General features: G+C 37.4%; 1 protein-coding gene across 4 annotated transcripts in view; it reads right to left on the minus strand.

Annotated features, from left to right (window-relative positions):
* INPP4B (inositol polyphosphate-4-phosphatase type II B) overlaps positions 1-22,473 on the minus strand; it is a 278,616-nt gene that overhangs the window by 58,770 nt on the left and 197,373 nt on the right. For all 4 annotated transcript variants that reach the window (XM_051768103.1, XM_051768104.1, XM_051768105.1 and 1 more), the window contains exons 16-18: positions 19,317-19,494; positions 14,027-14,239; positions 7,929-8,073 (exon numbers count right to left, since the gene is read on the minus strand). In XM_051768103.1, coding sequence (XP_051624063.1) covers positions 7,929-8,073; positions 14,027-14,239; positions 19,317-19,494 — 536 coding nt within the window. The remainder of the gene's footprint in view (positions 1-7,928; positions 8,074-14,026; positions 14,240-19,316; positions 19,495-22,473) is intronic.

The following is a 22,473-nucleotide window of genomic DNA, read 5'->3' on the forward strand; positions in this document are numbered from 1 at the left end:
CCTGCCCATGGCAGGTGGGTTGGCACTAAATGATCTTTAAAGACCCTTCCAACACAAACTACTCTGTGATTCTGTGAACAGAGGGGATCACATCCTGGCCACAAGTCACATAACACTTAGATCTGTTTCTACTGAGCTGCCACTTAACCAATCCATCTGCACTGTGCATTTCTGCTTCCTTAGGAACGCAACTTTGTACGTGTCCTTACTGAACTGCATCCTAATATTTCAGCGCTCCATTTCATCAAGATCCATTCTAATCCTGCTCCCATGGTGCTTAAAGCCTCTCCCAGCCTTAAGCATCTGCAAATTTTATAAGCATCATCCATATTTCATAAGCCAAGTCAGTAATGAAAATATTGAATAATACTGGACCCAGAACAAATGTAAGTGGATTCTCCTTCATGCAGCCTTCCAGGTTGGCAGTAAACAACTGATAACTACCTTCTATTATGATTTTACAAATTATTTTGCAAATACCTTATGGTAGCTTCAAGATAATTTTCTCACAACGTTTTTTTTTGAGGGGAGACTACATGTCTGGAATACTAACTTACTAACACAAGTAATTTTTGTCTGTAATAGTTACATTAAAAAAGAATTCGAAGATTTGAAATTCTCCAGGCTGTTTTTTCATTAGAGGACATTCCACTAAATTTATTAAAAATAAATCCTGCTGAGTATTTGATGTCCTAAAGAATACAGAGCTTTACTTACATATGTATTTGGCTTTTTAGAAAACAATAAAAATTTTTGGTTTGTAGAAAACCTTACCCCTAGTGACTGAGGAAAGATAAACAGTCATAGAATATAAATAGAGTTGTACATATCAAAAGGAATGAAGATAACCCTTGCAGGTTTTCCATAACAATCCTTGTTCACACGGAAAATTCTTAATCCCAGTTAATAAGGATGTCCAGTCCCCAGAAGGTGGAGCTAGTTGGCAAATCTGAGACAGATAGCATTGTTTCTTGAAATAAAAGAATGTTTATGAATAGACAAGAATATTCTCCTGTTCATCCTTTTATTTTAAATCAAAATAAGAGGTGTATCACAGACTGAGGTCTCAGAAAAGAAAACTCTAGGAATAAAACAAGTATGGGTACTTAATTTCTGGTCTGTTAAAATCACCATGTACCACTTGTTATGCATGGTATCCTGTTGCAAATACTCCAGCAAGAATACAAATCAGGTCATTCATTAACAATGCACAAAGTTCAAAAAAATCCAACAGAAATACCTACTTATAAGTTGTTCCTTGAAACTGAGAAGCACTGTGAAACTGAAGTTTATAAAACAAACAGAAAAACCACACTATATTTTGAAGCTTATAAGTGCATTCAGTAGATTTTAGAAAATACAAGGGATAAATATGGAATATTAATACAATTCATAAAGAGATATTATTTGTAAAGGGAGTTTTAAAATCCTGGTCTAAATTCAGATTTAGATTATCCCGATCTAACCTGCCACAACACTGCTGATATGTGAGGATGCTGCTTGGTTCTGAGCTACTGTTCACATGCAGGAGTAAAGTTCTGCTACAGAGACTGATGATACCTTTGCACAATCAATTCAGACACTGAACAGCACAAATTATTGTTTCTGTGTTTAACACATTCACTGACTCACATGCATATTGACATTTCAGCTGTCAAATTTCTTTTAAATTAAAATAGCAAGATTTGCTTCCACAAAACAGCGGAAAATTCTCTGAAGAAGGATGAAGAATTAACTGAATGAGTAAACATCTCAAAAGGCATTAAGAGCAAGAATAGAAGCAACAAGGAGACTCCAGGATGATTGTTAGGTTGCTAAAATGACAAGGGCAGTCTGGAATATTTAGCATCCAAATAAAAGTGTCAAAGCCTACTGATGAAGCAAGGCAACTCAATTCAAAAACTGTGCTAGTCAGCCACTGGAAAGGAAACTAAAGGCATAAACACCAAACACTAAAAAGGAAGGATGAAATTAAAAAAAAACAGTACCACTACTATGCAGTTAGTGTGAGATTAAAACAAGAGTATGGTCAGCAAAGCATTGAGCAAATATTCTACATCACTGTTAAGAGAGTTGTGGCAGTTCAGTCTGTGACAGGATTTGCCCTTTGGTTGCTGGAAAATGCCCTTCAGTCCCATGTTCCCTTAGTCAACATGCCTGCACAGGCAAATGACCTGCTTAGCACTCAGCTAGTCAGATCTGCATGCTCATATTCAAGTCTCAATATGTCAAACTGCACGTTAAATTTGATAAAGTTTGGCAGAAAAGCAAGCTCCTGCTCTTTTCAAAGTCAGGCCCACTGAAGTGCTTATTAAAACATGCTGGTAACCAAAAAGGAAAAGCTCTAATGCTTTGGAATAGCACTCCTATCTCCTTTTGCCCTGGCAACAGAGAAAAGAGCTAATTCTACCACTTCTGTCTGTGCCACCTAAAATCAATGGATGGCTTCAAGTCACCTCAAAACTTAAATCATATGAAGCTAAAAACTAAACATGAAATTAAAAGCAGAAAAAGGCATGATGCTGTACTTTTAAAGGAATGGAGGGCACTACAGACAAATGGTAACGAATGTAACAGCAGCTACCCATGAGATAACTTTTCACTAATCACTTATTCCCTTAAATACAAATAATCCACGATAGAATTGAAATAATAGAGGTAAAAAAAACATAAATGAGTTGTCTTGATATCACAAATTGAACATTAGACAAACTCTGTTTTAAGGAAAAAAGCAGGCAAATCAAACCAACCAACCGAGAACAGCAATAAATGTTTCAAAAACAGCAAGTGGAAACAGAATGAAACAATTAACCCAGAATCTGATTTACTCACCTAGGACAGGAATGGTCTTTTCATTTTTTTTTTAGTTCTTTTTTTCTTAAGGGAGGTTTAAAAACTGTCTTGGAAGAGTTCATGTATTCAACTTTGCACCACAAAAAGGTCAGCTTCCTATTTCTTCATCTTGCAACTCAGCCCTTGGAGCTCAGTTTAACTTTAGCATGAGGGTCAAGCTCTTTGAGAAAGGATGTGGTTTTATACTCATAAAGCTGCAGCAGTTCTCAAAGGAACACCAAAAACCTGAATAAGTCTTCCAGGTATTCCTGCACTTAATATAATAGCAACCTTACTTTGGCACAGTTTGGGTGTCCAGAAGAACAATTTTGAATGCTGGGGGATTTATTATTCCATTGTAATCAGCCCAGATTTTCTACATTGTCACATGGATTAATAGTGAAAATTGGAACCATCCAACCATACATATAAAAGTGTCTCAGCAGGTTTAGTCACAATGAAAACAGAAGAAGGTTAAGGCAATAAAAGACAAAGCTAAAGAAATCATACTCAAAACATAGAAGTAACCTTGCTCTATGAATGCTGTGCAAGTAAATATTCTGGTATTTTGTTTTAGTTTGCTGATTCAGTTAAATAGTCTTCCTTTCCCTTACAAATTTTTAAGCTTCTGTCTATAGCCAAACTACCTGAGAAAGTACAGCTGAAGGGGTTGTCTTGTATGCTGGGCTACATACAGCTCAGTTAAGGATCCTATCAAAAGGAAAAGGATGATACAAAGTGAGATGGAAAAGGAAAAAAAAGGCAAAAGTAAAATTGATGCAAAGATAAGCTTAAAAGAACAGGAAAGAAAAATATGAGGAAAATGAAGGCAAGAGAAAGCTTTCCAGAAGTGTTTGTTCAAATGAATGATGTTTACTACTCAAGCAAAGACCATGGGAAAATTTTTCATCTTCCTGACTAAATGATAACTTACGGTAAAAGCTCTTTTGAAGATGCAAAAAAACGCAGAACATGGTTTTACTTCACATTTCTACCAGCATTGCATTGAGAGGGATGAACTGAAAGGAAGCAGTGCCCATCCCAAGAGCACTGAAATTCAGAGAGGTTAAATCCAGACTTACATAGTCCCCAACAGGTATCAAATAATTCAAGAAAAATTAACTCACAGGTGCCTGCAGCAATGTGGTTATGAACAGATGTTTTCTTTAACTCCAGCTAGGAAATACAGCACCATTTACCAGTGCTCTTTGCTATCTATGCTGAAGGTTATCACTGGACAATTCACCTGCCCAGCAACAGAGCTTATGATTCCATAATTCACTGAAGGCAAAATCCAGGTGCAATCACGCTGCCAACTCAAATAGTTTGAGATAGGGGTGGATCTTGTGTGTAGCAAATTAGGGAGTTCTCCCACAGAGCTGACAGAGGAATAGTGGGTGATGGTTCTGACAGTGTGGTACAAGGAGCAGATGGAAACAACATCGTAACGTAAACGTAAGAGCAAACTGCTGTGTTTCACTGGCACCTCTGATGCTGCAGGACAGCCTTTCTCATTCCAACTCTCATAGAAAGTGAAAAGGCAAAAATAAAAAGAATTTAATGCTGTCACATATTTCTCCAAGGCAAACCAGCCTAGAGTTAAAAAAAAAACAAACAACAAAAAGAACCCCTCTCCTTTAAAATCTTTCTACTCTTTCTGATTTATCCTGCAGAGAAATCACAATCCTGCAACTGATGAAACCATAGCAGGTTACCTTGGTAACTGTAACTCAAATTCAGTTTTAAGAATACACTCAAAGGTCAGACTGCATGAAAAGTTAAGGCTAAGGAAGGTGTAATTCCTGTTGAAAGGTAAGTGCAGGAAAAAAGTGCCACCAATATTTCCCATTGCAAAGATTCCAAACAATAAATATAAACACGTTTGGAAAAAAGATCACACGATGTCAACACTGAGACTGCAAACATAAGCCTACCTTAGGAAGCTCTGAATATATGTTATAACAACATCTGCAGTTATAGGAATATGCTATTGCAGCAAAAATGTCATAACATTTTCTATCGTCTAAAATGAATACGTGTGCATTCTTTGAAATCTTTTTCATTGCCAGATGCTACAAAAAAACCTGTATTAAACCATTCAGGTTCACTAAATAGGTAAAAAATTTCATCCTATACTTTAAGTCATACTTTTCAATGTTTTGGTCAAAACCCCGTGTATTCTTTTTTCTTACAAACAACAGTACAAATTTTCTTAGGATCAACTCCAGCAGTTTCAGACTCAAAGATGTAATTGCGCCCATACCTTTGCAATGTTAAAGAAATACATTATTCTCAAATTATGGTATAATACATAATAGCAAGATATGGCAAGCTTTTCATTTATGTCATGTTTGTGAGCTGTAAGTAGCATAAAATTCTGTCATTTTAGAAACATATCTACGGGTGTACAAACAGCGTGATTTTATACCTAGGTTAATGTTATGAATTCATACAATCAGGGTTCAAATGTAAAATGGAGCAGAATTAAGGCCAAATTTATAACTCTAAACTTGGAATCTCAACCTCTGTGTAGGTGCTTCACAGAGGTGCAGCCTCAGGGCTTCACGTTAAATTTCATGAAGGATGCAGAGAAAAACAAACATATAAATCCACACTCTCACAGAGAAGGCAAGCATGAAAAATTCTGGGCAATGGTTTTGAAAATCATTAGGCAACCAACTTTGACACACACCTGGATAGTCCTTCAGAAAGCTCCATCTCTAAAGTTAGTCCTATAAAAGAAAGCAATTTTAAAACGCCTCCATTTCCACATGACCTCGAAAGTCCTGTAAGCTGTCAAAGGTATTCCACAATTCTCTTGTGAAAACACCATTAGGAAATGATGTCTTCTCCTCAAAAAGCAGAACACAAAAACAGAGCAGTCTGCCCCACAAATCTCCTGCAGATCTCAGGTGATGGGGTGTTGCAGAACTTTCAGGACAGCTCAACAAAAGCACTGACTCTGCTCTTACAGAAGGGCCCTTGTACTGATTCAAGAGAAATAGAGAGGGCCTTGAAATGAGGGGAAGAAGAGAAGAATTTATTCCAGCACCATAGCATCTTGATATTCTCTTTGCCCTTGGCCCACCAGATCCAGAAGTCAACTTCTCAGCTGGATGAGACCAATCTATAATTTTCTAACCATTACAATTATCATTATTGCTTAGCAAGAGGTACCTTTCATTCTATTTGATTACTGCTTATTATACTACTTAAAATGAAGTAACATTTTTTTATTATTATTATTTTTTTGTTTTGTGACCTGAAAGCTTAACCAATATTTCATTTGACTGTATAGGTCATGAGTCTGAATCAAAGCTAAGAACACACTTTTTTTGTAACTAGAATGAAAGACATAAATGGACTGGTGAAATCCATTTCCTGGCTTACATGGAATAACAGAAGACATGCTCAGGGGATTGAAGAGAGTGAAGGAAAATCTGTAAACACTCATGGTGCTAAACATGTCAGAAAGCATCACAAAATATTTATCCTAATTCATACCTTTTTCCAGACTGAGGAGGGAGGTCTGAAAATTTGTTCCACAACTATGAAATACAGATAAGAACCACGACATGTATATCTGCATATGCACTCACAAAGTAACTTGGGAGAAAGTTTGGGTGAAAATGTACTCCTACTACTTTACCTGCAAAACATTTATCATACACATACTGGACTTCTGTTAACAATAGCAGAAAAGCTTGTTAGTACCAGTGGGAAGAGAAAGGAGTTAGGTACAAGAACAAATATTCAATTTTGCTCTTTTAGCCTGAATCAGTATGCTTGGGTTCACTTTCTAAAGGTTCTTTCCTCTTGAAAACTACACCTACCTAACTGTTAAATATTTGTACCGTCTTCTCTGAGAAAGGTATGAAAAATGTGGAAAGCTGTGTTGATGCTCTACCCCTGCAAGCCTTCACTGGAGAACAAAGACAGCATCATACATCTCTCCAACACTACAGGGATACATGCCCAGTAGACAGAAACTTAGAGAAGCAAACAGATAAGGAATACTCTGTTCTCTGAAGTATTCACACAAAAAAAAGTCCAACACATTTGGCACTGACTAAAAAGCAATACTATAACCAAAATCTGTTGCACAAAACTCAACAGGGCTATAAATGTTATGTAAAAATTATTTTAATTATTATGTAAGAAAGGAATCACAAATCAGTACTAACATCTTTAAAATCCTTTGTATAAAATGATGTCATTAAATTCAGGGGGAAACATGTAAAAGCAGATATAGGATAAAATGCATAATAATAATAATAATTTAAAAAAGCCCACATTAGACAAAGCTCCATAAATAAAAGTAGTTGAGTTAGGGTTTTTCTTATTTGGGTTTTTTAACCGAAGAATGGCACAAGGGTTGGTTCTGATTTTCTTATATTTGGACTACCACCACTACCACTAAGGAGCTGTTGCAACACACTTGCACATCAGAAAGTCTCATCAGACTTACTAAGCAGATCTAATGTATGCTTTGAAAAACAAACAGGAATAAGCCATAGGAGAAGATCAGAAGATTTGGTGACAAGGAACCACTGTGGACAAAATTTTCTTCGCGTCATCTCATGGAATCACTCTACCTAGCTTTCAGTATTGACACAGACTGACAAGTGTATTCAGGTAAAAATGAATTTTTGCAAATCAGGAAACAAAAATCAATATATCATCTCAGAGAAGTGGAAGTGTTTTCAGGAGAACGACACTGATACAGAATGTTCACTCTTCCTTACCAGTTTCCTATGGGGTAAGACACACTGCATTTTTTTTCTCCTCAAAATAGTACATCCAAGTGAAATCTAAATTAAATTAAATTACATCAGCCTTCAAAATAAAACATTGTAGTTTCAAAAGTTTTGCACTATAGCACAAAAGACTGGGCACGATAAGCAATCTGAGCACACAATGAAGCTGTACTTTGATAAATAGCCTTCCTGTAACAGTGCAAAACCTTGCTATTGGCACTCAATAGCACATCAAAGATACCATGGAGTCTTCTCTAGATCATTTTTCTGTAACTTTTGCCATTTTTATTTACTCTAGTCAGTGATTTGAAAAAAAAAAAGGGGGGGGGGATTGCTTACCACCTGTATGCAACACCTTGCAGTCTGCTGTTGAAGGGTCATTTTGATCCTCTTTAATGCTGCTGATGTTGTCTTTTTCAAGCAGTCTGTCCACCATGGCAATAACACAGTTTAAACTCTTTGCCACATTGGCCCACACCCTGTCCTGAAAAGAGCAGAATTATCACTGCACGTTACTGAAGAAGAAAAACAAAGAGGCAATAGTAACCTATTAACATAATAGACAGAGATGAGCAAAGTAGTAGAAATATGAGGTGCCAGCATATCACCCTTTCTCTCAATCTTCAGCCTATTACCAAGTTAAGCCTTTTTCATGAAGATTTTTCTTGCAGTGTAAATGAGCTGAAACTGTTTGGGTTCTCAGACACTGGAGAACACATGTGCTTCAACCTTTACATGAAAATACACACAGAGTTTCAGGTCTAATCCCAAGGAACTGAGCAGTTTGTCCATCTGAACTACCCTATATTTTATCACATCAGTTACTCTGTTGAAGCAAAAGTAAAATTCAAAGACTAGAATGAGAAACTTGCTGTCATGGCATGTTTATTAGGTAACACAATTTCAGTCTCATTCCTCACCTCTCACACAAACTGCAACCATCACACTTAACTGAGTTTATAATAAATATGAGAATTACAGAAGTAACAGAGAGATAGAAGAAACTCTGAATGAACAGAGAACAAAAGAGATAATGTGGAGTGAAAGAAAGGCATGTTGTGGAACAGAGATACAGGAAGGGTCTTTCAGGTGCTGGATGCTGCAAAAATCAAATCTCTTGCTCCTACTTCTGTGGCACTGAATAAGAAGGAAAAAAAACAAGCCATACAAGAAATGAGGCTTTACCCAAGACTAGTAATCAGACTAAAACCAAACCATAACAAACCCACAAAAAACTCCCATCTACATGTTTTAATTCTGAGTCATTCTGAATATAATGGTGAACAACCAGAGTTTTCTTGAGGCTTAGAAATGGGAAGAGAATATCACTACTTTGCTTTCCACTTTACAATGCCAGGAGTATTATATATATGTCAGGTCTTGAGGTGCAAAAATGGAGTTGCAATAGACAACAAGAGAGAAGATTAAATAAAACTGAAAACTTAAAAATACCGTAATTCCATAGACATGGCAATACTTGGAGTTTGTGGGAAGGCAAATCAAGAACTACTACTAGGGTAAACATTTAATCTAAGATTACTTTTTAACTGCATGCCACACTTAGGTCATTATCCTGACTAAAGGGATCCGATCTTTCCCTGTTCCCTCCACTTGAGGACACACCCTGTGACAAGTGGGCATCCTGACCTCAGGGACATCACATGGGCCTGCAGACAGAAGCATGGACTCGGCAAACATGTACAACAACACAGATCCTCTCCTCCAGCTCCTCAGGTCTGAATCCTGCAGCATTCTTGTGGGATTGCCTTATGGACAAGCGAGCACCTAGTGTTACAGGTGGACGTAGCAACTATGGTTTGATCTCCTCCCTGTATAAACCCATGCTTTAACCACACTATGAAAAAGATATTGTTGATTTACAAGAGGCAAGAAGCTGTACACACTCATGCAGAACTGCATTTAATCCACAATTATTTCAATTTTTTTTAAACTACTGCATGTACAGTGCAACACACGGAAATATCTGTACCTGTACACATGAAACAAACCATTAGACGCATGAATATCTGATATTCACATGCTAAGATACAATTTAAAGTCAAAAGACAGAAATTGTATATATTCCTCAAAAGTACCTCAAGTGTTTCTGAAAGATATTTAGAATATGGGTGAAATTACTGATTTCCACTACCCATGACTATTATTTTGGGGAGAAGGATTCTATGAAGAGCAATGAAATACTGCAAACAGTAAAAACTCTGGGCCCAAATATCAGCAAGTTTTACCAGAGAACAGCAGGGAACTTCAGGGCTTCCAGCTGAAGTTTCAGCTTGAGTTGCTGAGGTATATGAACTCAAGTTGCTCAGCGTGACTGCAGCAATGTAATTTCCCTTTCCTCTGTCTGCTGGGGGAGCTTAATCCCAACACAAAGAGCATTAAGCTCTTAATGAGCATCTGGAGTTATTGCACAAACAACACAAATATGAGCCCTTGCTTCATTTTGAAAAGAACACTTTTCTCCTTTCAAACCAACTATTAACCCAGCATTGAGATGATGTCTATACAATATTCACACAAACATTCCCTGAGGGTTTAGAAGCAAAATTCATAAACATCTGTTGACAGAAAGCTCACTCTTATTATTGTATATCTGGGTTTTTTACATATGGGTAAGTGAGAGGGAGCAAGGGCCTGTCCCACAGCTCTTTTTCTCTCCATAGGAGGTTCCTGGGATTAGAAGCTATCATTATAGGCAGATACAAAAAGTAGATGTTTCTATCATTCACTGAGATGTTATTCTGTCTGCACAAAGGCAGCCACATTTTTCTAAGAGGGTTGCTCAAGTTCTGCAGTTTGGTAAGAACAATTCTCAAGCAAAAATGCAGTTTCCAATCCATGAAAATCAAGTGGATTTCTCTGATTCTCCATGAGAAGCAATTAATCCATTTCACATTCTTTGTCATCTCTTACTATTTCCAAAATGTTTTCCTGCAGCCTAGCACACCTTCCACTCATCTTTCACCTCCTTAAGCGGTCTATTTTCACTTTGCCTAAGAACTACCTCACAAGTGATCACTTTGCAGCATGTGCCAGGTCAAAGGACAAAACACAGCCAGATACAGCCTCTTAAGTAAGCATTCTCTAGAAATTCTCTGTGTGAAGTGAAGGATTAGAAGAAAATAGGTCTTATTTCTTGATACAACTCAAGTACTAAGACTAGTTTCCTAAGCAGGATGCTTCTCCCCTGATACCAGGTTTACCAATAGCTGCTGGACAGCTAACTGGATAGTAAGTTTAATGCTGGGGTGTGAAAGAGAAACAAGGTCTCTGGCTCCCTCTCTTTACTGTTTCTTTAAGCCCAAGGCAATTGCAGGAAAGGTGGAAACCTGTAACAGGGCTTGACCCTCTTGAGACAAGGCAATGGCACACTGACATGTTCTACTTCTTCCAAACTTTAGAAGCCATTTGGGATGGTTAAGGAGTCCTGGCACACGTGGCTTTGGTGTTGCTAGTTAGAAGTGGTCACAGTCACACTTCTATTGCCACCTCTGCTGTGGCACTGGCAGGTAGGCAAGCACACTTATAAAGGTCCCCACAAAAAGCTAGGACTTGGCATCACTGAAAGCTGGACATTTAAAAACAAACAGTGTTCCTAGGACATTTAAAAACAAACCTGTAAGATAATTCTCTTTCATTCACCCAATTGAAAAAATGTAATAAATCTCCATCTGCTCTGATAGCATCGTTAAAAAGCAATACAGATTCCTCATTTCAGAGAGTGGGAGTGGAAACTGTTTTCTGTCACTGCAGCTAACTGGATGTCTCCCTCCTAAGCACTGCAAGCCAGTGGAGTCCCTGAGGCTGCCTCTTTGTTTTTAAAGGATTCTCAGGCTTTCTAGGTTCACTACAGAGCTCTTCAGTCACTTCTTGTCCTTCCATATACACCACTGCAATTGTATGCTTTGCTTGTGCCAAGTAGGACACAGCAACTGCATTTCCCAGTGCTCTAAAGATACTGTCTCCTTTGTGTGGGTTGATAGTCATATATTACCTTGCAGTCCTTTTGAGGTATGTTCATAGATAAAGCAAATAACTCACGTGCACACTTAAGCCCCTCTTGTGATATGGAAGTGCTTTGGAACGGAACATATCACACACACCTCAGTATTTCAGAGCAGTGACTGATCACCGTGTCGGTATTTGTATGTAGCTTATTGGAAATGCCATTTTATCTGCTCTTTGTAGCTCCAACCACATTAACTAGTCAGTCAGAAATGTAGAGCAGGATCAGCTCCAAGTGGCAATGTGCCCACCTTTTCTTGTATTATACATGACAACATGCTTTGTGCCCTCCTGCAGGGACATTCTAGGATAGCAGAAGCAGCTGGTAAGAGAAGACAATATCTATCTAGAGGCAATCTAAAACTCTCAAGTTAAATATTTTTCCTTCAACAGTGATGTTTTACTGCTGCCTACACACAGTGCAGCAATACAAACAGCTCAGTCTGTACTGCAGTCACTTACTCTGGGATGAGTATTCGTACTTGGTCTCAAAGAAGAAAGGTACAACACAGTGTTGCTATTGAGAATAAGGCTTTTTTGAAAACATTGGTCACTCAGGGAAAGGGGACCCTGTCAGTTAAGAAATTATTCCTTTAAAGATAAATTTGGATGCCAGGGAAGGGGGTGGATCTCACCTAGTTTTTAAACACTGCCTTGAATTCACTTCTGTGATGGCCGTAAGGTAACACAGTTGCTGAAAGTGGATGGAACAGGGTCAGCTTAAAGAATTATTTAAAGATTTAGATTTCAGGAAAAACTGAAATTTGAATCCCAATTGTAAAATGTAACTCTAGTGCTTGATAATGAGAAAAAAACCCATGACAGCCAAGGAGGATGCAGAAGTGTGCATACAAAGCAACTTATCCATTTTTTTCTTTATAGTTGACTTTCAGAGTGGATTAGGCATTTCTTTCAAATTTTATATGCATTTATTCTTTCTCTTTACCTCATGCTCATGACAATTTCATCATTAAAACTCACGTTATTCATCACCTCCTTTGACAAAAAGAACTGAAAACTATCCGAAGTCTAATCTTTCAAATGCAGGAAAAAAACCCCAAATTCTTCTAAGATTTATACTTTCTCAAGTTTGACAGTGACTCTGATTCACTTTAACTCAGAAAATACTGACAGATACACTTAATTTTTAATCAAGAAGGTAATCTTACTAAAGCAGCAGAAAAAAATAGACACATTTTAAAATGATGTGCTTATAGGTTTTAATACATAAGGACCAAATCATGTCAGAAATTTGTTTTCTAAATCAATAGAAAATATAGTAACGCTATCAGAGAAGCTAAGCTGAAGTAAAATATTAAAATACAACTTGTAAAAAAATGACGTTTTTTCCAATGCAAAATTTGTCCCTTTTATGAAACCTGTTGTGATGTTTATATTTCTGAATGTTTCAACAGCTGGAAACAAACATTTTGGCTTTAACTTCAAGGAAAGAACCACCATTCTAGCCTGTCAGGTTGTTGAGAAAACAAGAAAGAATGAGTTCGAGGCTATAAAAGCAGAGGACATATAAAAGAATGATTTATTTATTGTTTAAATCTCATGACTACTTAATGCATGGGGTTGGAAATAATTGCCTTTTCTCTAGAAGAAATACATTCTTCTTCTCTTATTTGTGGTATGGATAAAAATCACAGTTCAGGTGTAAGTACTGTAGCTCACACAAGTTATTAATTATTTACAATAGAGATGAATATGTTGGCTTCCTTTACACTTATGAGAATACAGAGATGAACTCAAAGTATGAGTCTGCACTGAATAAAAATACCTTGAGTATGTATGTAACAAAGCAGCAGATCTATTACATCCACCAAAATAATTAATCTACATAATCTCAGCCATATAAATAATACACATCTTTGAAAGATATGCTAAGAATGTTAAAATGTAAAGGCCACGTTTAGTTCTCTTACACAATCTCAGACATCCTCTAAGGAGAGAGTCGAAGGGAAAAGAGCTCTGTTTTGCTGAGGGTTAATTCATGTGTATTTAAACTGTTTGCTGCCTGGAGGCAGGGAAGGGGGGGATGGGGAAGAAAAGAACATTTCCCTCCTAACAACATATGCTGTTCCAGCCTCCTTAAATCTGCCCAGCTAGCAAAAAGAACTCAAGTAAGAGCAAAGAAAGACTACTTTTCTGTCTGGGCAAGAAGATATTCATCATCCTCACTGTTATATGCACAACCAAGCAGTCCCACAGCAGCACTGCACTTAGGAAGATCCTTACAACTGAGCTTCAAAATCTGTGATGCATCTGAAAAATATGATTTCATGGTTTTGCACTCCTTCCCTCTCTGCAATACCATGTGACAAGGACACTTAGGGCTTGTACTTGTTTATGCTGATTTACTGTAGGGTTTGGGATTGAACACCAACCAAGAGTTTCTGACTACTTACCCACTCTTCCTCATCATATTCAGAATGATGGGGTATAGAGTCCTGCCTTTTAATCTGAGAAGGATGATCCTGGTGCTGTGAATCACCCCCTTCTTCTGCACTGTTTCTAGGCACAGCTGGTTTCTTGAGGACACAGCCAGGCCGGGCTGTGTACAGTGCTAAAAGGGCACTTCTGACCAGCTGATCCTTAAATGCATGCACAAATAACTCCGTCTAGGAAAAAAAAAACAACCACGAATGAAAAGTTTAGATCAGAGAATGCAATACTGCAACTAAAGTGGTATAACACTGAATTACCCTTGGAAAGAGTGAGTACTTGTTTCAGGTTGGCCTGAGAGGTGGAAAACAATGTAGGTCAACAAACAATGAAGAACAGTTCAAGGGTGTTAGGGACATCATCACATTCTACAATCCCAGTGTTCTAAGGATTAACTCAAGAGTAGACTATCTGTCATAGAGATCATAATTTTCCCACATTTTATTCAAGTTCCAAATTTCATCTGCAGCAACAAGCCTTTACAAGAACCAGTTCCAAGAGTAACCAACCACTGCTCAATAATTTATGAATAAGTGTCAGACAAAACATGATTAACAAAACCAAGGATCTTCTTAAATAAAACCCACCATGCTACATTGCTGAGGTTGCAGTATCTGCAAAAGCAGTCTTTGCAGAGATAAATTTTGGTACATGGGTATCAACCCAGACATCAGGGTAGGTGATGGCACCTGATTTCTAGCTTTATTTTGTTTATTTTTTAAAGAAAGGACACCCCAAAGTAGTTTCTCCAGGTGTTCTGAAGATGTTATTCAATCACTGTATAATTTTTCCTAAATTCATCTTGATGACTGTCACAACTGGAGTTTTTAAAACCCTTCAACCTCCCTTTGTTATTTATCTCCCTTCCACCCCAACAAGAAAAGGAAAATGCTTTCTGCATACGGTCTTTACCACCTCTAGATTGCCTCAACATAACAGCAAAGTCACAGCGACAATCAGCTGGGGAGAATCCCCATTTTGGTTACTTCAATGGCTTTCAACAGGGTTCATCTGTCAGAGTGGGAAGAGCTGCTACACCACATCCAACACATCCCACCCAGCCTGCCAGGGCTCCTCTCCCCAGTGAGAAGCCCTGGTTCACAGGGGATGATGAAACACAATTCCATATTTCTTTCACAGCACAATCATCTGAATTTATTCATCCCGGATCAGCTGCCTTCCTGTTTTCCCAGAACATAGTGGATTGTCACGTGCAGGCAGACTCAGATGCTGAAGTGCCTTTGTGCACACAATCTTAACTAAACAGGCATGTGAAGAATATGTAGGTAAGAGTCAGAGGAACCAGCCTGAACAAGCTGGCACACAAAGCTAGGAAAGGCTAGAAATAAAGGTTGCCCAGCCAAGCTTCATGCAGCCCTCACACACTGCTTATGCAAAACCTGGAGAAAATGTAGCAAAAAAAACCCCAAACCATGCAAGCTTCGAGTGTCATCATCTCTCTTCCTGGAAGTCTTGCTCCTAGTTTCTGCACTTCTTACTTCTATTCTTACTCCATCCCTTTTTCCTACTACTTGCTCCTCTTTTGTATACCTCTACTGCTACTCAACTTATATTTCTTGCTTTTCTGCCTCAATACTCCCTCAAAAGTTTACTGATATTTAGACAACAATGCTCTACATAGTTGATGGTTTTCCACAAGCTTCAGCTGCTGGTTTAGGTACTTGCTTGAGAAGTTTATGCTTTTTCCCATTTATCATGGAAAGGCTGAAAACTTTTGCTGCAACTAAATTTCAAAAGTTTTAAAAATAAGAACCTCAGACATATTTAAGCTATATCTTTTTTAAAACAAATTCAGGACTTCCCTCAAACCTCATCTGGGATTCTTTAGTGATTGGACTTAGCAACACTACCCATGTCCCTGGCAATTTTACCAGACCCATTCTTTCTCCTTCTTATCAAGTTGGTGCCTGAGTTTTTAAGAGTGTTTTTAAAGAGTTTTCTTATATGCAGCCTTCAGGGTTGTCTCCTGTTAGTCCTGAATTGCACTACAGAACAATTGTAATTTGCTAAATTTCCAGCCTCCACATGGTGCATGCTTGGAAAATAAATAAGTCTTTGGGAAATGTTGCTATTAAATCATACCATTCTTTTCCAAAGAAGAGGCAAAATGTCTTCAAGACTCTTTTGAAGTTCCATATCAAGAGTCAAAACTACGTTACTTGTCTATCCTAAGAAATGGCAACATCACAGATTTGCTGAGGTTTCAGATCTCCTCTTCCCCTCAAAATCTTCTCGAGATCATTTCAGGTCTCTGCATCAGGCATGGCAGACTCAAAAAAGCTTTAAATTTGAGAAAATTGTGAGCGTTGGACAACTTGATGTAAAGCATGTCCACTAGGATTGCAATGTACATTAGGTAATGATCTGGAAAGTTTAAGTAATATAATTTAATACAAATATTTTATAGGGAAATTAATTTTTAAAAGCAAATTGGTACAGAAGTGAACCTCCATTTTTTCATGGAGACTAAAATGCTCTGTAATTAAATTCCATTCAAAGATCCCATTGGTTTAAAAGCAATTTACATTTTAACTGCATTTTCTAACAGCTCAGTACAGCTAAATTTGCAGAACATCACTATTTATAAAATTGCATTGAAACCACAAAACAAGTCTATACAAAGAAATGAAAACTTTGCAAATTCTTTTAGATACTCAACTAAAGAATATTTCTGCAAACAAAGATAGGCATAGCTGGAAAATGAATTTATCAAGCCTTCTGCAAGCTGCAAATGCTGATACACTTGTCGACAGCTAAAGGCTTCCTTAATCAATTAACAGAAAGAGATGATAAAAGGTTACTCTCAGGAAAATACTATGGCAAATTGCAAATTATATAGAGAAGTAAAACCATGCTTAATACGAGGAAATAAACTCAATTTAAGAAGCAGCAGTGGAATTATTTACTTTTCCAATTTCAATCCACGCAGACAGTCCTTCCATTTCTAATATAAATACTTAAATGTAATTAACATTACTGATAGCTCAGATATACTCACTACTACCTAACACTTTTAGAACTAATTATTCTATATATCAAGCTTAACTTCACCTTAAAAAAAGGTGATATGCTTTTTAATAAACTTGTGGAATTGAATCACCAGGGAAATAATTTTTACAACTCCTTCAAACAGTTGTTTAATTTCTAAATTTTTATCAAGTTAAAATGTAAGAGCATTTCTTTTTTACATATAAAAAGTGTAGGAAAGATGGAAGAGCAGAAGCACTTCACGTGCCTCAGGAATACAAGTAGGTATCATGTAATTCTATTCAGCAGAGGACATACCACTCCATCTTAAATATAATCAGGGACACTGTTAGTCTTGGTTCTCCTATATTGAGGTGCAGATTATATAGACAGGTTGTTTTAGGACACCAAGATAATGCTTTGTACTAACTATGGGGGATCTAACTGCAGTATCATGTGGGTTCACTCAGTCTGGGGGTTTGAAGTGCTATTTCCCTTCCCTGAAGTTGTTTCCTGGTCTTTGCTTTCCTCCCCATCTCTCTTCCCTTCTTTACAAGGGGCCATCCCTCCACACTTGCTTCCTCAACAATGATCCAACCCTATTATTTCTCCATTATCCATCTACTCCTCAGAGCAAATTTGAGAATAGACAGGGAAGGAGGTATTGAATCATTCATGCAGCAGTTTTTCAGACAACTGGATTAATCTCTTCCAAGAGAAAGGTGGAGGCTAGACAGACATCCATGCACTGCACCAGGTGAGACTCCTCCTCCTTTTGGGAAACTGTGCTCATATTAAATCCTGCCCCTAAAGAGCTGACATGAACATACACAACTAAATCCCCAGCTATAAATGTAAAATATCTGTGACTTTTGCAAACTGAATGGATTGTCTTTTTTTTGACCCTTTTCTCTAGTCAGACTCTCCAACAAGATGTGACTTAAACAGTGGTTTAGTTCCACAGCTGCCTGCAGCCACTCGGAAATCATCCACTCCTCCTGCCCAGAGAGGCAAATGGCTACAGCTAACACACAAATTCCTTAGCAACCACACTTTGAATCTTCAGAACAAACACTTCTTTGTCTGATTTGCATTACCTGTGCCTATATATTTCTTTGAACTAACCACTAACAGAGCAGCTTCACTTGTTCTACGCACAGCTAAAAACAGCCTCCTACATGGAAAGGTACACTATAATTGCTACAATCTCCCCATAAATTCCTCTGTTTCATTTCCAGGCTGAATTCCGCTTTCCTGTATTATCCCTGACATTCACAGTGACTCCAGTGTTCTCAGAGCTACTGTGGATTTACACAGTAACCCAGAGCAATGTTTCTCTCTCCCATGGTTCCAATGCCATGCACCTTCACAGTGTGTGGTTGAGCTCAATATTCAGATTTGAAACTCTCCCACTGAACGAGGTACTGCTGGGATAACGGTGCTCAACAGACCACAAGGGTTGTCACTTCCCAATAGCTGAAAATATATTGAAATGGTTATCAACAGTGTTTTTAAGACATAATGAGATCACATTACAGAAGGGATGGCCCCTGAAGTAATGGAAAACTTTTTCAACCTCTCAGGCCATAGCTATACTGCTTAATATTTTTCAAGGATAACATATTCCATGTGTTTAAAAGTACTACAGACTTCAGCTAATCTTCAATATCTGTCTGTGAGACAGGCAGAAAATATTATCTTCCTTAAGTTAAAACTAACGAAACTAAGATGAGGAAAAGCCTACAGCTATAGAGGAATATAATATGAGAAAGAGAATTAAAATTTGAGACCTCCAGGTGCCAAGTTCCTAGCTTCTTCCAAGTTGTATCACCATTTCTGATCATGCTATTATTCTAAACCTTATGCACCAACCTGGCTTGAACTATCTCCCACAAGCAGCAGCTTGAAGTATCACAGAAAGAGAATTAAAAATAATAATTTATCATACCAAAGAACTATTTATAATAAACTATTCTGATAAACCCCAGTATGTGGCCACTAGAGGACAAAAGAGACAAACAAAGTTAAATTAATTACACTTTCAAATAAAGACAATCTTTATATATTTCATTAAATTTCTATATGGAAAGCCTACAGAAATGCCAAATAACATTCTTTTTCTAATAGTAACATTTTAAAGCTTATTTTAGCAGAGCTTATTTAACATTTCCTGATGCTGTGAAAGTCAATTTATGCAGAAAAAACCCCCAGCAGTTAGAGACCTGGTTATTCCATTTTCCATTGCAGTGAAGATTTGAATCTTACTTTTTCTGAAAGCATCTTTAAAGAATTCTTCAAGCTGTCTGGAGAACGCTGGCTTGCAGAACTAAGCAGCAGGTCTGCATGGCTTGATATAAGAGGTTGGAGATGATTTATGTTGCTGAGAACTTCTTTTGCCTTGGCTGTGTTTTCAGGTGAATAGTAAATACACTGGTATCCAGTACTGTAATAACAGAGAGAGTCACATAATGGCAAAATAACTTCTGCTAATTCACAACAATACTGAATGTGCTAAAAACCTTACCAATACTTTTACAAAAAACAATGCCAGATATCTGAACTTCACTTCATTGAACGCTCCTTCCTTTAAAGGATGAAACCAAATCCTTGCTTGAACAGCAGCATACAACAGACTGCCCACCACCAAACAACCCAAGTAGTACTGTTCAACCTAAAAATTCCTTTGAGTGACTGATCTGAACATATTTTAATGTGTTTCTTTTAAAAATTGTCATTCTGGAGAAACAAAAGGGTTGACCAAGTCAGATAATACTCACAAAGAGTATAAGGCTCCTTACTTTTCCAACTGAACTCCCTAACACATTATTCACTACCTCACTAAGTCTTTCAAAATGAGCCATTAATGTTTAATTGATCAGTGGCCCACACTATGTTTTGATTAGCATTAATGATGTCCAGCAAATGGTGACAACCAGAGTTATCTCAAACAAGAAACAGGTGTCTGGTTTGCAAGAAAAGACACAGAAATGGGGTGTGGGAGCTAACTACTATAAAACAAAAATGCATACTGCAAACTTCCTAATTTCCTTTCAATTGTTGACAAACTACTGCAATTCTTTTCCAGAACTTCTTTTCCTATCCCTCTTCTTCTTCCCCACTCTCTCACACCCCAAAACTTACTAATCATGGAATATCCTTTTATACCATTATTCCCTAATACCATTTTATGCACACACCTACTGGATCTTCATCGTAGTATACAGCTCCTCACCTAAACCTCCTGTTCATAATTCTTCCCTTTAAAAAGCCCTGGTTCAGTCTTTCAGAGAAACTAACCAAAATCTTTTACAGTTTCATATTAACCTATAATGTCAACACAGGAAAAAATGTAACCAAGCAACTCCTGACACATTACCAATGCCAGGGAATGTACATACTAGTACTTCCCAGTTGGTTCTATTTGTATCTGCCTTCTTTCCTATTCTGTCTTTTAATCATACATACTTCAGTCTCTTCAACCCTTTCACTACTGTTTTAATTCCTTTCTTGATTTTCTTAATCAAGACCTGAATTTTGACACTTGTGCAACCCTTTGAACTTCACACATTGCTTTTTATGACAGTCTTTTCCCAGATTTTTTCACTTCCCCTTTTCCCCTTTGTGTCTTCTAGTGTCCCTTCCATTTCCTCCTCATTAGTTTTCTACAAATTAGATATTAAATTTATTTCAATAAAGGACATACACAGCATAAATTCAGAAGTCAAAATGAAGTCACTTCCATAAAACCTAAAAGGCATAAGCATCTTGGCAAATAAGGATAGATTCAAGTAGTCTTAAAATTAAGCCTCTTGCTTAGATATTTTGCAGAGTTACAGTCCCAAAATCCACAATATCCCATTCTATTTTTCTGTCTTTCACCAATGTCTCCATTTTTAGATACAATTCTTTGTAGAGGTAGTCAGGATGAATGGCATCCGAGTCATCAAAATTTTGCCATGATCAGTCATGCCACCAGCCACATCAAATTACTCCTCAGCTCCAACTCACAGTTCCCTACATAAGTTACTATACTGCTGAGTGAAGCGGTCGGAATTCTGAGTATTTCAGCAAAATTAATCATATAAACTCTCTTTCCTAAGGAACTGGGAAAAAAAACCCAACTCTGTCCCTCCAAAAAATGAGGAAATGGCCACAATTCTACCTTTGAGGTGGCAACACTTCCAAAGTCAGATCTACCTCTACATTCATGGCAGTTCTCAAGTTATCAGACTCAGTAGACAAGGCAGGGACAAGAGTAATAGTCTGTGTTAATTGTATTGAAGACACAGTCTTAAAAGTGTTGACACTTCTCTAATTCCCCTTCAGGCTTCTCCCTCCCTTTATCAAACAGCCTTTTTGCAGATTGAATCTGGCTAATGCTGTTATCAAGCTCGCCATGCACATTCTACCTTCTGGGATTTCCCTCAGCCTTTAATTCCCTGATCATTTCCACTGATCTCCCACAGCTCTAAGCTTTGCTGAATATTGCAGCAGAAAAGCTACAGGCAATGCTGTAAGACAGAGGGAAGAGCAATACTAAATCTGTGGGCAGTTCTCCTTGTAATAAAGTAAATCATAGCTTTTAAATAAAAGAAACAGTGAAGAGAGAATGACTCTTTCTTCAGAATTAAATGTATTATCAGACTTCATTATTTGGCTAATTTTAACATTTCCTGAACCCCAGAAATCATAAGACAACTTCAAATATTTAGTTTCTTTCATAATTTCAGAGCAAATTCCTCTCTCCCTCCAAGAAAGTGTGTAATTCTTTGTCAGAAACAACATGTTTGGAAGTATTTGCAGTTTCTAATTGTTGTGTCCCAACACTGTTGAATCTAAAACTAGTCTGAGATTTTTGGAGGCCTTACTGTTCATGGAAAGACATTACTACTTATAATTCAGTGAAGTTTCCTCATCTGTAACTACTTTTAGAGCTTGCTGACACATACAGCTATGGTATATAAGTATTATTACTTAGAAGAGGCAGCTGCCAATAGAACTTACTGGCACATAAAACTTTTCACAGATGTCCTAAGGCACAAACTAGATGAAACTTTAGCACTAGGGTAAAGGCCACATGGGTAGGTCCAGTGCAGGAACTCAGGTAGCATTATGAAAATCTACCTTTGATATGCAAATTACATTATTGCACATGTACCTTTTGAAAAACTCTAAAATAATGTCTTCTGGGTTAAGTTTCAAAGCTTTCACTGAGCATATAAAGTCATACTTGATCATTTCCATATATTGGCACCATCACTGACTGTGAACACATCACTGGCAGTGGTCATTTCAGTTTTAAAATTGCTTTAAGGACATTGTCATGTAATTTGAATAAATACTACATTGGCTACATCTGCAATTTTAGTCCTAGATTAAAAAAGTTTTTGCCTGAGAATAAATACTGCAATATGCTAAAAGT

This window comes from Manacus candei, unplaced genomic scaffold, assembly GCF_025592945.1.
Source record: "Manacus candei isolate 608988 ecotype Guabito, Panama unplaced genomic scaffold, ASM2559294v1 h1tg000092l, whole genome shotgun sequence".
Classification (NCBI taxonomy): Eukaryota; Metazoa; Chordata; class Aves; order Passeriformes; family Pipridae; genus Manacus; species Manacus candei.